The sequence below is a fragment of the Microcebus murinus genome, chromosome 2, assembly GCF_040939455.1.
Source record: "Microcebus murinus isolate Inina chromosome 2, M.murinus_Inina_mat1.0, whole genome shotgun sequence".
Classification (NCBI taxonomy): domain Eukaryota; kingdom Metazoa; phylum Chordata; class Mammalia; order Primates; family Cheirogaleidae; genus Microcebus; species Microcebus murinus.
Genome location: NC_134105.1, coordinates 102730639 through 102747514, shown reverse-complemented (window position 1 = coordinate 102747514; position 16876 = coordinate 102730639). Strand labels below are relative to the sequence as shown.

At 40.3% G+C, this 16876-nt stretch overlaps 1 protein-coding gene across 1 annotated transcript in view; it reads left to right on the top strand.

The window, feature by feature from the left end:
* Nucleotides 1-16876, top strand: part of NUP210L (nucleoporin 210 like) — a 111212-nt gene that overhangs the window by 7694 nt on the left and 86642 nt on the right. Inside the window, exons 3-9 of the mRNA XM_076000154.1 lie at nt 1292-1423; nt 3527-3620; nt 4473-4623; nt 7093-7225; nt 8763-8921; nt 13856-13924; nt 15807-15913. Coding sequence (XP_075856269.1) covers nt 1292-1423; nt 3527-3620; nt 4473-4623; nt 7093-7225; nt 8763-8921; nt 13856-13924; nt 15807-15913 — 845 coding nt within the window. The remainder of the gene's footprint in view (nt 1-1291; nt 1424-3526; nt 3621-4472; nt 4624-7092; nt 7226-8762; nt 8922-13855; nt 13925-15806; nt 15914-16876) is intronic.

Here is a 16876-nt window from a genome sequence, read left to right as displayed (position 1 = left end):
GATAGCTCACTATGACCTTTAATTCTTGGGCTCAAGCAATCCTCCAGCTTCAGCTTCCCAGGTAGCTAGGACTAGAGGCATGCACCACCATGCCTGGCTAATTTTTAAAAACATTTTTTAGAGATGGATAAAGCAGTTAACCGAGTCAGCTGGTCGCCAGGCTCACATGGAAGGTAATGAGTTACTATCAGATGCCAGTAAGAATCTTCTCTTAGGATAACCTAGGCCCAAATGATTTCAGTAGAAAGCTTTCCTCTTCTTTATTTTCTACATACTTTCTAGGTACTAATCCAGGTATACATAGTCTTAATTCTCCTGGGAACACAGTTTTGTTAGTTGTTGTACATTATGTTTGTTAAATAAAATGTGCATTTTTTTTTTTTTTTTTTGAGACAGAGTCTCACTTTCTTGCCTAGGCTAGAGTGAGTGCCATGGCGTCAGCCTAGCTCACAGCAACCTCAAACTCCTGGGCTCAAGCGATCCTCCTGCCTCAGCCTCCCGAGTAGCTGGGACTACAGGCACAAGCCACCATGCCCGGCTGATTTTTATATATATATATATATATTAGTTGGCCAATTAATTTCTTTCTATTTTTATGGTAGAGACAGGATCTCACTCAGGCTGGTTTTGAACTCCTGACCTTGAGCAATCCACCCGCCTCGGCCTCCCAGAGTGCTAGGATTATAGGCGTGAGCCACCGCGCCCCCAGCCTAAAATGTGCATATTAACCTCCCACAAAAGCTAACTTCCTTGGGCTTCTAACATATCTTTAAAGGAGGTTGTTGAATGGACTTTTTTTTTTTTTTTGAATGGACTTTTTGTAGATATCTTAGAGTGGTTAAATTCTTCAGATATGGACTCTTGCCTTGTGTAGAGGCTTCTATTTAAGTCAGCATCAATACAATGGCTAGAGTTTCTGTATTCTTAACAAGAAAGTGTTGGTATTTTATGTACTGTAAATGTGATTGGAATAAACCTTTGGAACAGAAGTCCTTATTAATAAAGTTTCACAATCCATCCCTTTTCTAAAAAAAAAATAAAAAATAAAAAAATAAAAAAATAAAAAATAAAATTTTTTTAGAGATGGGATCTTGCTATCTTGCCCAGGCTTGTCTTGAACTTCTGGCCTCAAGCAGTCCTAACTGAGCCTCCCAAAGTGTTGGGATTACAGACGTGAGCCACCATGCCTAGCTATTTTTCATAATTTTTAGAATAAGCTTTTGAGTATTTGAGATATTTAATAGATTCATGACCTGTTGAATTAAATACTCAGTTTTTGGGTTCATCATAGTGACTGACCATGAACTACGCTGTGATGTTAAGGTTGATGTGATACACAGCATTGAAATTGTGTCTCGGACCCGGGAACTCTACGTAGATGATTCACCACTGGAACTGATGGTGAGGGCATTGGATATTGAAGGTAAAGAACTTTAGAGGATTCAACAACATTACCTAAAATAAAATAATATTCCTTTATGTTTAGCCTTTGGAAATAGAATTTTGAGTGACAAAAGAAGATTAGAAGTAATACTTATTTTCTCATTTAGAGCTCATGTAGATGACAAATCAATAATTCTGAGTATAATTCAATGTATTAGCTATATAGTCTCATAAAATTGTTCTACTTTTATTGTTGGTTATCTCAGAACTTTTTATTTTTTTATTTCTATTTTTTATTTATTTATTTATTTTTTTGAGACAGAGTCTTGCTTTGTTGCCTAGGCTAGAGTGAGTGCCATGGCGTCAGCCTAGCTCACAGCAACCTCAATCTCCTGGCTCAAGCAATCCTTCTGCCTCAGCCTCCCAAGTAGCTGGGACTACAGGCATGCGCCACCATGCCCAGCTAATTATATATAAATATATATATATATTAGTTGGCCAATTAATTTCTTTCTATTTATAGTAGAGACGGGGTCTCGCTCTTGCTCAGGCTGGTTTCGAACTCCTGACCTCGAGCAATCCGCCAGCCTCGGCCTCCCAGAGAGCTAGGATTACAGGCGTGAGCCACCACGCCCGGCAGAATTTTTTTTTTTGAGACAGAGTCTCATTCTGTTGCCTGGGCTAGAGTGCCAGGGTGTCAGCCTAGCTCACAGCAACCTCAAACTCCTTGGCTCAAGCAATCCTCTTGCCTCAGCCTCCCGAGTAGCTGGGACTACAGGCATGCATGACCACACCAGCTAACTTTTACTATTTTTTTTTTTTTTTGGAGACAGGGTCTCACTGTTGCCCAGGCTAGAGTGAGTGCCATGGCGTCAGCCTAGCTCACAGCAACCTCAAACTCCTGGGCTCAAGCAATCCTCCTGCCTCAGCCTCCCAAGTAGCTGGGACTACAGGCATGTGCCACCATGCCCGGCTAATTTTTTCTATATATATTAGTTGGCCAATTAATTTCTTTCTATTTATAGTAGAGACGGGGTCTCGCTCTTGCTCAGGCTGGTTTTGAACTCCTGACCTCGAGCAATCCGCCCGCCTCGGCCTCCCAGAGTGCTAGGATTACAGGCGTGAGCCACCACACCCAGCCCAGAACTTTTCTTAAATATCCAAAGTCTGCCATTAAGCTTCTGCTGATGGTTCTTAGACCGACAATTAAGAACATTGTTTGGATTTATTGCTAGCTCTGTTTTGATCAGTTCACTTTTTATAGAAAAATTAAATGTAAACCTGTGAAAAAGTTATAATTTTAAGTTAATCTCTCTTGAGATTGATTTTATATTGCTTTTAATACTGTATACTATGCTAATGCTGGGATAAGGCAATGAAACACTTAAACTTATTAGCTTTGTAAACTAGTTAGTAAAGAGTAATTTCTTTAAATCTAAAAAATGAACTCTTCTGGGATCTAGTTTCTTTTCTTTTCTTTTCTTTTGAGACAGAGTGTCACTCTGTTGCCTGGGCTAGAGTGCTGTGGCGTCAGCCTAGCTCACAGCAACCTCAAACTCCTGGGCTCAAGGGATCCTCCTGCCTCAGCCTCCCGAGTAGCTGGGACTACAGGCATGTGCCACCATGTCCAGCTAATTTTTTCTATATATTTTTAGTTGCCCAGCTAATTTCTTTCTATTTTTAGTAGAGACAGGGTCTTGCTCTTGCTCAGGCTGGTCTCAAAGTCCTGAGCTCAAGCAGTCCTCCCGCCTCTGCCTCCCAGAGTGCTAGGATTACAGGCCTGAGCCACCACACTTGGCCATGGAATCTAGTTTCTATACAAATTTTTGTTGAAGGGGCCAGGATTAAGGATGCCTGTCAATCATAAGGTGGCTTTTACATAGGAACAGAAAGAATAACTTTTGTCAAGCAGTTTATCAGCTTGAGTCTTTTTACGTTCAGAAAGCTTGTGTAGCAACAGCACTTATATCGTGCAGGGATCTTCTTCATAAATGTATCTTAATTCATTAATGATAGTGCTTCTATTTGTTAATGAAAGAAGCCTCAAAATAATTTTCTAGCTAGATTTCCCTTTCTTGTTGTAGATACCTGAATATTTTTGAATATGTGATTCTGTCTTGTCTGCTTTTGACTTGCTCTACAGGAAATACTTTTAGTAGTTTGGCAGGGATGATGTTTGAGTGGAGCATTGCCCAGGATAACGAGTCAGCAAGAGAAGAACTGTCTAGCAAAATTAGGTAAACTTAAAAACAAACATAAATCATCTGACTTTGAAGGAGACATCTGCCATTAAGTGGCACACTGAACAGCAACCATTTGTGTGGACTTTGATAATCCTTCTGTCTGGACTTTTATTTGTGTGTTTGTTTGTTTTGAGACAGTCTCACTCTGTTGTTCAGGCTAGAGTGCAGTGGCATCGTCATAGCTCACAGCAACCTCAAACTCCTGGGCTCAAGTGATCCTCTTGCCTCAGCCTTCCCAGTAGCTGAGATTACAGGCCCATGCCACAACACCTGATTAGTTTTTTCTGCTTTTTGTAGAGACAGGGGATTCGGTATGTTGCTTAGTCTGGTCTCAAACTGTTGGCCTCAAGTGATCCTCCTGCCTTGGCCTCCCAAAGTGCTAGGATTACAGGCATGGGCCACAGGCCTGGCCTGTCTAAACTTTTTTTGAAACAGATGAATTCACCAGGGAAAATGTCTTTGATAGAATGACATATGACATAGTTGTACGTACCTATATTACAGCTTAATTTGAGCCATTACAGAGGAGTTCATGAGCTCAGAACTATACAATTATTTGAGCATGGTATATCTTCTGGCAGTTTTCATGCTCAAACTATTTGCCCATGCTGAAGCAGTGAGTACGATAATAGTAAGAAATTTTGCCTTTGGTACCAAGGAGATCTCAGACAATCCAAATTTTAGTTCCACAAAAATTTTAGCCAGAGGCAAATTATAGTCCTTGTGGATAAGTGAAATTTTAAAATTTTTTACATTCTATAAACATTGTTTAAAGTCTCTTAGGGACTTTTTAGAAGAAGACAATGTTTGATTCTGCTAAAAACAAATCTCATTTTATATCTTTAGGATTCTGAAATACTTGGAAGCAGAATATTCTCCTCCTGTCTATATAGCTGAGATGGAAAAAGAAGAGAAACAAGGAGATATGATTTTGGTGTCTGGGATTAGAACTGGTGCTGCTGTTGTAAAAGTTAGAATTTATGAACCATTCTATAAGGTAAAAATTTTATGCTTTCATCTAATAGTCTTGCCTATGGAAAAATATAGGTTTTTTATGTTTATCTATAATAGAAGCCCTCTAATCTGATGTGATTTGGGCCAATAGTTAGTCATTTAATTGAAAAAGTCTTTTTTTTTTTTTTTTTGAGACAGAGTCTCACTTTGTTGCCTAGGCTAGAGTGAGTGCCGTGGCGTCAGCCTAGCTCACAGCAACCTCAGACTCCTGGGCTCAAGCGATCCTTCTGTCTCAGCCTCCCAAGTAGCTGGGACTACAGGCATGCGCCACCATGCCCGGCTAATTTTTTCTATATATATTAGTTGGCCAATTAATTTCTTTCTATTTATAGTAGAGACGGGGTCTCGCTCTTGCTCAGGCTGGTTTTGAACTCCTGACCTCGAGCAATCTGCCCGCCTCGGCCTCCCAGAGAGCTAGGATTACAGGCCTGAGCCACCACGCCTGGCCTGAAAAAGTCTTTTGAAGTGGGTAAGCATTAAAAAAACCTTGTCTGGCCGGGCGCGGTGGCTCACGCCTGTAATCCTAGCTCTCTGGGAGGCCGAGGCGGGCGGATTGCTCGAGGTCAGGAGTTCAAAACCAGCCTGAGCAAGAGCGAGACCCCGTCTCTACTATAAATAGAAAGAAATTAATTGGCCAACTAATATATATAGAAAAAATTAGCCGGGCATGGTGGCGCATGCCTGTAGTCCCAGCTACTTGGGAGGCTGAGACAGAAGGATCGCTTGAGCCCAGGAGTCTGAGGTTGCTGTGAGCTAGGCTGACGCCACGGCACTCACTCTAGCCTAGGCAACAAAGTGAGACTCTGTCTCAAAAAAAAAAAAAAAAAAAAAAAAAAAAACCTTGTCTTTCTTAAATATTTTATTAACTAATTACAATTACAAATTTAACTGATATTTTCTCTTAAAACATAAAACTGCATTTTTTTTACTTTAGTATCAGATCACATTTTATTCACCAATCCTTTGATGTAAGTCCAAAGACTTTTCTTTTTTTTTTTTTTTTTTTTTTTTTTTTGAGACAGAGTCTCACTTTGTTGTCCAGGCTAGAGTGAGTGCCGTGGCGTCAGCCTAGCTCACAGCAACCTCAATCTCCTGGGCTTGAGTGATCCTTCTGCCTCAGCCTCCCGAGTAGCTGGGACTACAGGCATGCGCCACCATGCCCGGCTAATTTTTTTATATATATATCAGTTGGCCAATTAATTTCTTTCTATTTATAGTAGAGACGGGGTCTCGCTCTTGCTCAGGCTGGTTTTGAACTCCTGACCTTGAGCAATCCGCCCGCCTCGGCCTCCCAAGAGCTAGGATTACAGGCGTGAGCCACAGCGCCCGGCCCAAAGACTTTTCTTTGACCACGAGTTCACTGATTAAAAATCTGCATACACTTTACTGCATAAACTAGTTTCTAATTTCATTTTCTTTTATAGACAAGTGAATATTTAGACATGTGTTAAACAATTTGAGTACAGAATTCTATATTTTCAAGGATTTTTCCCCAATCTTTTTATATTTCTCACACCTAATTTGATAGCTCATATTAGCAGCTTGCCTTTAACTTCTTTTCAAAACATTTAAATTTTGTATAGAGACAATAGCTCTCTTTTCATATTTATAGTTTTTGTTTTAAGGTAATTATAATTACAAGTACAACTGGCATAAATAGGTTTGGGAAAAACAATTGTCTTTTGGTAAGCATTTAATTCAAGCAGCAAGAACACAAGAGTGTGATCATCCTAGAGAGCAGCCTCCCGACCTTGTGTGGGGTAAGTCTTCACAGGAATCAGTATGTTCAACAGAGTGGAAAGTAACTTAATCTGGCAAATTAGTTTAAAATTGTAGATTGGCTAAAAGAATTTCTGTGGCATACAGACAAGTCTTACCTTTTCTTATTTCAGCATACTTGCCTTTTGATTTCCCTTTTTTTTTTTTTTTTTTTTTTTTTTGTGAGACAGTCTCACTCTGTCACCCTGGGTAGAGTGCAGTGGTGTTATCATAGCTCACAGCAACCTCAAACTCCTGGGCTTGAGCAATCCTCCTGCCTCAGCATCCTGAGTGGCTAGGAATACAGGCAGTGCCCCCATGGCCGGCTAAATATTCTATTGTTAGTAGAGACCAGTGGTCTCTTGCTCAGTCTGGTCTAGAACTCCTGAGTGTAAGCAATCCTCTAGCCTTGGCCTCCTAGAGTGCAGGATTACAGGCTTGAGCCACCACAACCCAGGCGACAGCTTTTCATTTTCTATTCTTGGTCTGAGAGACTTAGAAAGTTAATATGGCATTAAGATTCATGATCACTTTTTAAGGCTAACTGAAATTATGATTTGTGATTAGGAAAGCATTTTTTAAAATCTTCGTAAAAAAATTTAAAAGAAACTTATAAGAAGGAAGCTTTTAACAGAGAAGATAGCTTTGAGGATTTTGCATATGGAAATTTTGCTTTTTTTCTTTCTTCTTTTAGAAAGTGGCAGCAGCATTGATACGTCTGCTTGTTTTGGAGAATATATTTCTTATACCATCCCATGATATTTATCTCTTAGTAGGAACATATATTAAATACCAAGTTGCAAAAATGGTTCAAGGAAGAATGACAGGTAAGGTGATTTTTCTTTTCCTCTTACTAAAATTGCCGATGGCCGGGCGCGGTGGCTCACGCCTGTAATCCTAGCACTCTGGGAGACTGAGGCAGGCGGATTGCTCGAGGTCAGGAGTTCGAAACCAGCCTGAGCAAGAGCGAGACCCTGTCTCTACTATAAATAGAAAGAAATTAATTGGCCAACTAATATATATAGAAAAAATTAGCGGGGCATGGTGGCACATGCCTGTAGTCCCAGGTACTCAGGAAGCTGAGGCAGCAGAATTGCTTGAACTCAGGAGTTTGAGGTTGCTATGAGCTAAGCTGACGCCATGGCACTCACTCTAGCCTGGGCAGCAAAGCGAGACTCTGTCTCAAATAAATAAATAAAAATAAAATAAAATTGCCAAGAATTTTCTGCTGACAAGAAGATAAGCAACTCCACATTACATATGAAAAATACTTCCTTGTGTTTTTAGATTTTGTGGTAAGGTATTTCTTAATTGTTGTACCTAACTAATACTGAAAAGAGATAGTCCCCATATCTTGAGCATAGATAGCTACTTAGCTTCAGTGCCCATAGACATCTGAATTCTCTATTAAAACAACCAAAATTTACCAGCTTTTGTGCAGCAAGTGAAGATACTTTACCAGAAGGGATTTGAATGATCAACTTTTTGAAAGTTGTTTCTTGAGAAACTCCATTTCTTTCTTTCTTCTTTTTTTTTTCTAGCTACTCATACATCTTTTGAGAATATTCTTTCTTTCTTTCTTTCTTTCTTTCTTTCTTTCTTTCTTTCTTTCTTTCTTTCTTTCTTTCTTTCTAATTTTTCATCAAATTCTCTCTCAGTAGTATCATAGAAACTCAATTTATCAGCTGAAATACTCTATTGACCCTAAAAGGCCCATTAAGTTTATAAAGTGTGCATTGGCTCCATTAACATTAGTTGTTTCCTTACTTGCCTAGTAGTGATTCCTCCTGCTACTCAGTTCACTAGGTTTTGTTTGTTTGTTTGTTTGTTTTGAGACAGAGTCTCACTTTGTTGCCCAGGCTAGAGTGAGTGCCGTGGCGTCAGCCTAGCTCACAGCAACCTCAATCCCCTGGGCTCAAGCGATCCTGCTGCCTCAGCCTCCCAAGTAGCTGGGACTACAGGCATGCGCCACCATGCCTGGCTGATTTTTTCTATATATTAGTTGGCCAATTAATTTCTTTCTATTTATAGTAGAGACAGGGTCTCGCTCTTGCTCAGGCTGGTTTCGAACTCCTGACCTCGAGCAATCCGCCCGCCTCGACCTCCCAGAGTGCTAGGATTACAGGCGTGAGCCACCACGCCCGGCCTCAGTTCACTAGTTTTTAAGAATACAAGCAATACTAGCAATAAACTCATGTAGTATTACCCCACAAATGTCTTCATCATCGTGGGAAAGAAATAAGGAACAGATCTTACTCTTATTTTACGCCTGCTTCCTGATCTTTCTCTTATAATCCAACAATATACCATCATCCACTAGAATAGCAGCTGTCATTACATTTATGTAATTTTCATGTGTTACAGAGGTGAAATTTCCCCTGGAACATTATACACTGGAATTGCAAGACCATAGAGTTGCACGTAATGGGACTCCTTCTGAGAAAGTAGCTTTACTGGATGAGAAAACAGCCACAGTGACTGCCTTCCAACTGGGCCAAACTAATCTTGTCTTTGTCCATAAAAGTATCCTTTGCTTCAAGTTTTAGCTGCCAATCTACACTTCCCTGAGCATGCTAGACATGTTCCTTGGTAAAGTAGTTTATTAAGAGTGATTATAATGCTACTCCGGTGTTTTCCTATAGGTTTCATATTTAACAAAGAACTATAAATTGTTGTAATAATTTCTAACAAAGTGTAGGTAGAGAAAAGAAGAGTAGTTGGAACTTGGGATCTGTTGACTTCTATACTTAATTACAACCTCAATCAAATTGTTATCAGGTGACTGGGGAAAATGGAGTTTGGAGGAATATGTGTGAATTTTACTTCATTTGTTCTTTGCTATTTTCACATCATCAGTGAGAAAAGATGGTATTGTCTGCAGTAGATATTTAATATTTTTTAAAAATTGAGTTGAGAGTAATTTTTTAAAATTCACTAAACCTGCTTTGTAAGGGTTGAACATAGAGAGGGACATAGAGCTCTGTTATAATCAATGAAAACAAACAGAATGAAGATTTAAATTCTCAGGAAGTTGAAACATGATTTGTACTCCATTTTTCCATGTTTGATTTGGAAATATTTCCTATTTTTAAATATTTGAATCTGAATGAAATTAATTCATTCAGCAAATATCTATTATCTTCCTGTTAGAGGCTCAACATATTTCTAAGCATTGGGTATACTGACTGCTATTTTACCCAGCATAGTTAGGGAAGTCCTCTCTGATAAGGTGACATTGGAACAATGAGTCATGCAGATATTTGGGTGAAAGAGCTCCAGGAAAAGGAAAGAGCAACTGCAAAGAAGAGCAAGGAAGATAGCCAGGCTGAAGTGCAGTGAATCTGGAGAAAGTAGTAGAAGAGGTGATAGAGTAGAGGTGGGGCAGATTATGTAGGGCCTACTAGGCTAACTCTGAATAAGAATCTGTCAGGCTTGAAAGGTACAGTATTTCTTCTAGAATAGTGTTAGTAAGCTATTTATATTATTTGTCTAACACGTATTTAGGAGAGATATTGATTAAAGTTATTAATATTTGTTCTTTAGTTACTTTAATTTACCTAAGACATTTGTCTACAAATACAACAGTACCTACACAATAAAGTTACTCAATATTTATTGAGATCTAACTGTGCATCAGGCACTTCCCTGAATTCCCCAGGCAGATTTAGATGATTTTTTTTCATATTCTCAGTTCATATTATTATTTCTTCCAAAGTAGCAAATATTAAAATATATATATATATATATTTTTTTTTTTTTTTGAGACAGAGTCTCGCTTTCTTGCCTAGGCTAGAATGAGTGCCGTGGTGTCAGCCTAGCTCACAGCAACCTCAAACTCCTGGGCTCAAGCGATCCTCCTGCCTCAGCCTCCCGAGTAGCTGGGACTACAGGCACGAGCCACCATGCCCGGCTGATTTTTATATTATATATATTAGTTAGCCAATTAATTTCTTTCTATTTTTATGGTAGAGATGGGGTCTCGCTCAGGCTGGTTTCGAACTCCTGACCTTGAGCAATCCGCCCGCCTCGGCCTCCCAGAGTGCTAGGATTACAGGCGTGAGCCACCGCACCCGGCCTAAAATATATTTTATTTGTCTATTTACATATATTTCTTAAGGACATGGCTGGTGACTATTCGTAATTTGTCCCAGAACCTGACATGGGGTGGCTGGTGGTACTGTTTATGGAGATGGGGAATATAAGAGAAGGAGTAGTTCTTTTTTTTTTTTTTTTTTTTTTAGAGACGGGGTCTCGCTCTTGCTCAGGCTGGTTTTGAACTCCTGACCTTGAGCAATCCGCCCGCCTCGGCCTCCCAAGAGCTAGGATTACAGGCGTGAGCCACAGCGCCCGGCCTAGAAGGAGTAGTTCTAAGGGAAAAGATAATGGGTTCAGTTTTCACATTAACTTGAAGTACCTGTGGGACACATATCCAAGCAAAAATTTTCATTATGCCTCTGAAGGAGAAAGATTGAGAGTGAAGATAAATATTTGAAAGTTACCAGTTTGTAGATAGGTGATAGCTGAAGCTGTTGTAGATAAAATCACCTAGGGACAGTATATAGAGTTAGAAGAAAAGTTGGCCAAAGACAGTACTGTGTCGTGCCAGCTTCCAAGGTTCATATGGAAGAAAAGGAAGTTTAAAGGAGACCCAGAAAGAATGCTTAAAAAGTAGCAGGAAAGGCCAGGCATGGTGGCTCATGCCTGTAATCCTAGCACTCTGGGAGGCCGAGGCAGGTGGATGGCTCAAGGTCAGGAGTTCAAAACCAGCCTGAGCAAGAGCAAGACCCCATCTCTACTATAAATAGAAAGAAATTAATTGGCCAACTAAAAATATATCGAAAAAATTAGCCGGGCATGGTGGTGCATGCCTGTAGTCCCAGCTACTCGGGAGACTGAGGCAGGAGGATCCCTTGAGCCCAGGAGTTTGAGGTTGCTGTTAGCTAGGCTGACACCACGGCACTCTAGCTGGGGCAACAGAGTGAGACTCTGTCTCAAAAAAAAAAAAAAAAAGTAGTAGAAAAACCAGAGAGTAGACTTTTCTAGTAACCAATTGAGGAATTTATGAAGAGGATAATGTACTCAGGTGAAATCTGGCAGTGATGTCAAGGTAAGATAAACACTGAAAGGCTGGAGTAACTAGAAGGTCTTGGGTCACTTTGTCAGTAAAACAGCTTGGCCTTGAAAAGACTTTCTTATGTTTTTTTTTAAGATAGGAAAAACATGAACATCTCTGTAAGTTAAACAGAAAGAAAGGGCAGAGATTTGGGAGAAAAGAGCCAGTTGATGAAGCAAGTTTTCTGAGAGGCAAGAGAAAAATGAGGTGCAGAACATGAGTGGAAATATTAGATCAAAGGAAGGATATCTTATTCTGATAAGGAGGAATGAATTGGTTTAGAGACCTGTTGAGAGGTTTCCTCATCTGAAAAATGATGGGAATGTTGTATTTCTGCATTTCCTTCTAGCTCTTTTTTTTTTTTTTTTTTTCCAGAGACAGGGTTTCACTTTGTCACCCAGGCCCGAGTGTAATAGCAAAATCATAGCTCACCATAACCTCTAACTCCTGGGCTCAAGCAATCTTCCTGCCTCAACCTCCTGAGTTGCTAGGACTATAGGCACATGCCACCATGCCCGGCTAATTTTTTAAAAATTTTTTATAGAGACAGGTCTCACTTTGTGGCCCTCATCCTGCCTCAATCCTCCTGTCTCAGACTCACAAAGTGTTGGCATTACAGGCATGAGCCACTGTACCTGGTCCCTTCTAGCTCTTACATTTTATGAATATCATATTAAAGTACGTATCAGAACCTAATCTAGTTTGTCATAGAGTTGCCTATACAGTCTTTAGAAGATTTACTTTAGTGAATAGATAAAAGTAATCTTTAATTAGTATATTAATTATATGTATATCAGTAGCTCATTTGGAGTATGTGAGACAGCTTTAAAAGTTTGATCCCGGACGGGCACAGTGGCTCACCCCTGTAATCATAGCACTCTGGGAGGCCGAGGCTGGCGTATCGCTCAAGGTCAGGAGTTCAAAACCAGCCTGGGCAAGAGTGAGACTGTCTCTAATAAATAGCAAGAAATTAATTGGCCAACTAATAATATAGAAAAAAAAATTAGCAGTGGCTCATGCCTGTAATCCTAGCACTCTGGGAGGCAGACGTGGGCGGATTGCTCAAGGTCAGGAGTTCGAAACCAACCTGAGCAAGAGCGAGACCCCGTCTCTACTATAAATAGACAGAAATTAATTGGCCAACTAATATACATAGAAAAAATTAGCCGGCCATGGTGGCACATGCCTGTAGTCCCAGCTACTCGGGAGGCTGAGGCAGTAGGATTGCTTGAGCCCAGGAGTTTGAGGTTACTGTGAGCGAGGCTGATGCCATGGCACTCACTCTAGCCTGGGCAACAAAGTGAGACTCTGTCCCCCCCCCAAAAAAATTACCCAAGCATGGTGGTGCATGCCTGTAGTCCCAGCTACTTGGGAGGCTGAGGCAGTAGGATTGCTTGAGCCCAGGAGTTTGAGGTTGCTGTGAGCTAGGCTGACGCCATGGCACTCACTCTAGCCTGGGCAACAAAGCGAGACTCTGTGTCAAAAAAAAAAAAAAAGTTTGATCCCCCAAGCAGATTAAATATTATTTTACTTCCATTACCTCTATAGACAATGTAGTGATAAATTATAGTCTGATTCATGACTGAATTAATACAAGTTTTAAATTAGTATATTTTGAATTAATGAGTGTTTTCTGTTTAGTTGTCTCAGTTACGTATTTCTCAGAGAAAAAGTAATTTCTTAGCTTTCAGATGTGGTATCTTTTTGAGAGAGAAGCATATTCCTGATTAGATTCTATACAGACCAATATTGGAATAAATTTGTATTTCTGCTAGAATTTAATTGAAATGGTAGTGGGTAGTATGATATATAAGTGACCCAGAAGTATCTTTGGTGGCAAACAGAAAACATTTTGATATTAAAGATTTGCTGCAGATAATAGAAAATCCACTAGTGATTTTGAAACTGTCTGTAGAGTCCTGGGCATATTGGCAGATGGCAAGTCATGCCCATTCCTCCTCCTCCATCATTACTCTTCATCCCTTTAACCAGAAGGTCTCTTCCTCCAGAATGGAACCACTTTGTCCTGCTCCATACACAGGATCCATATTGGAGAATATTTGGAGAAAGGGATCTGCAGCTAAATGAATGTTGAAAGCACAGACCATGATCTTATTTCTCCCATTCTACTTCCTCAAATTTGAAATTCAAGAATACTTGACACGTGTGATGACTAAAAGTCCCTCAGACTTTTTGCAGATGTGTACACATTTAAGTTTTGGCTTTCCAAAGGATAATAAAAGAAAATATTTTTGTTTGTGGGTTTGTTATTTTTTTCTTTGGTACCTCACCTTTTTCTTTTCACTCAATATGGCTCGCATGGCTTCCTTAAGCAAAAATTAAGATGTCCATATGCGATCTGTATCTGGACTCCCAAATTGCACCATATATGTTGTGGAGCCTGGATTTTTAGGTATTCTTAGATAATAGTTTTCATAAAGTTGTATAGTTTAAACAATTTCACTAAAATGGATTCATTAAAAACTAGAGTGCGGCCGGGCGCTGTGGCTCACGCCTGTAATCCTAGCTCTTGGGAGGCCGAGGCGGGCGGATTGCTCAAGGTCAGGAGTTCAAAACCAGCCTGAGCGAGACCCCGTCTCTACTATAAAAATAGAAAGAAATTAATTGGCCAACTGATATATATATAAAAAAAAAAATTAGCCGGGCATGGTGGCGCATGCCTGTAGTCCCAGCTACTCGGGAGGCTGAGGCAGAAGGATCACTCGAGCCCAGGAGTTTGAGGTTGCTGTGAGCTAGGCTGACGCCATGGCACTCACTCTAGCCTGGGCAACAAAGCGAGACTCTGTCTCAAAAAAAAAAAAAAAAAAAAACTAGAGTGCTTCTTAATTAATTTCAAATTCAATCTTACTTTGACATGTTTTCTCACATTGTTCTGGGTAAATGCTATCTACAAGAAATATCTTGAAACGGATTGTGAAAAAATATGAAAATCCATGTAATACAGTATTTAGAGTTAGGAAAAGAGACTTTATACAAGGAAAAAGGAATTTTAATTTCCTTAGACCATATGAAACAATAAATCTGACTGAAAGAAGTGGAAATATTGCCACACATTAAGAAAGAGCCGCCGGGCGCGCCTGTAATCCTAGCTCTCTGGGAGGCCAAGGCGGGCGGATCGTTTGAGTTCAGGAGTTCGAAACCAACCTGAGCAAGAGCGAGACCCCGTCTCTACTATAAACAGAAAGAAATTAATTGGCCAACTAATATATATACAAAAAAAAAATTAGCCGGGCATGGTGGCACATGCCTGTAGTCCCAGCTACTCGGGAGGCTGAGGCAGAAGGATCGCTTGAGCCCAGGAGTTTGAGGTTCCTGTGAGGTAGGCTGACGCCACTGCACTCACTCTAGCCTGGGCAGCAAAGTGAGACTCTGTCTCAAAAAAAAAAAAAAAAGAGCCAACATTGTGGTTTGTTCTTGTCTATAGAAATAAATGATAGTACTTCTTTATACTTGAGATGAGCTAAGTTAAACCAGGATTTTTCAAACCCTAAATTATTTTGAGAGAAGGAATGAAAGTATCTGCTTTGCACACCTGTAATCCTAGTACTCTGGGAGGCTGAGACGGGTGGATCGTTTGAGCTCAGGAGTTTGAGACCAGCCTGAGCAAGAGCAAGACCCCATCTCTACTAAAAATAGAAAGAAATTATATGGACAGCTAAAAATATATAGAGAAAAAATTAGCCCAGCATGGTGGCACATGCCTGTAGTCCCAGCTATTCGGAAGGCTGAGGCAGGAGGATTGCTTAAGCCCAGGAGTTTGAGGTTGCTGTGAGCTAGGCTGATGCCATGGCACTCTAGCCCGGGCAACAGAGTGAGACTCTGTCTAAAAAAAAAAAAAAAAAAAATCTGCTTTGGAAACCATCTCCATCTATTAGCATATTTTGCTGTTTGAATAGCTTTTTTTGAGACAGAATCTCACTCTGTCACCCAGGCTAGAGTGCCATGGCGTCAGCCTAGCTCACAGCAACCTCAAACTCCTGGGCTCAAGTGATCCTGTTGCCTCAGCCTTCTCAGTAGCTGGGACTACAGGCATGGGCCACCACACCCAGCTAATTTTTACTATTTTTAGTTGAGATGGAGTTTCACTCTTGCTCAGGCTGGTCTCAAACTCCTGAGCTCAAGTGATCCTCCTGCCTCGGCCTCATAGAGTGCTAGGATTACAGGCACGAGCCAACGTGCCTGGCCTGAGTAGCTTTTTAAAGTTTGTATTTTTTAATTCATTGTGGAAAAATGTTGGCCTCTTCTAATATTTTTGTTTCTTGATTTGTATATAGGTTTTACTGTGCATCCTGGAAACCGATGGAGTCTAGAGGTGGGACAGGTGTATATCATTACTGTAGAAGTCTTTGATAAAAGCAGCACAAAGGTCTATATTTCCGATGTGAGTCTCTCTTTTGTATTTTTCTAATCCCCTTGTACAGATAACTCCTTGAGTGGGCCATCTGTATGGCTAGAAAGCCCTCTTTCTTCTTTCGCTTCCAGACTTTTACCTTTGGAAATCCAAGTTATTAGGTTTTTTTTTTTTTTTTTTTTTTTTTGAGACAGAGTCTCGCTTTGTTGCCTAGGCTAGAGTGAGTGCCGTGGCATCAGCCTCACTCACAGCAACCTCAAACTCCTGGGCTCAAGCGATCCTTCTGTCTCAGCCTCCCAAGTAGCTGGGACTACAGGCATGCGCCACCATGCCCGGCTAATTTTTTCTATATATATTAGTTGGCCAATTAGTTTCTTTCTATTTATAGTAGAGACGGGGTCTCGCTCTTGCTCAGGCTGGTTTCAAACTCCCGACCTCGAGCAATCCGCCCGCCTCGGCCTCCCAGAGAGCTAGGATTACAGGCGTGAGCCACCGCGCCCGGCCTAGGTTTTTATTTTTATTAAATAGTTTTGTTCTTGAGCAATGTTAAACCAGAAGTAAAAGATATAATTTGGGCAGAATTATACAAAGGAGTTGAAGAGAGTAGCAGTGATAACACTTTGGAGGGGATCCTCATTCTACAACTTCGCTTTAGTGATTATTACCACAGTTTTGTAGTGATGAGAGTAGTAGTATGAGTATCAGATGTGAAGGGTTGTACTCACTCTCTGGCATCCTTTTTTTCCAGGATCAATTTATGGAATGGTACAAATTACACCAATATTTACATAAGCTATGACTTTCTATTCCTGATGCTTGCCATTAATGGATCTTTCAAAAACTAGTACCATTTAAAAATTACATCTTCCCTACTTAGAATTTCCACAAGGAACAGCAAGGCTTTTTTTATAATTTATTTTATTTTTTATCCCCTGAATGCATAGCCACAGTTTTATGTATGCTTTGGGATTAAAATGCCTTTAGGGAAAGAAC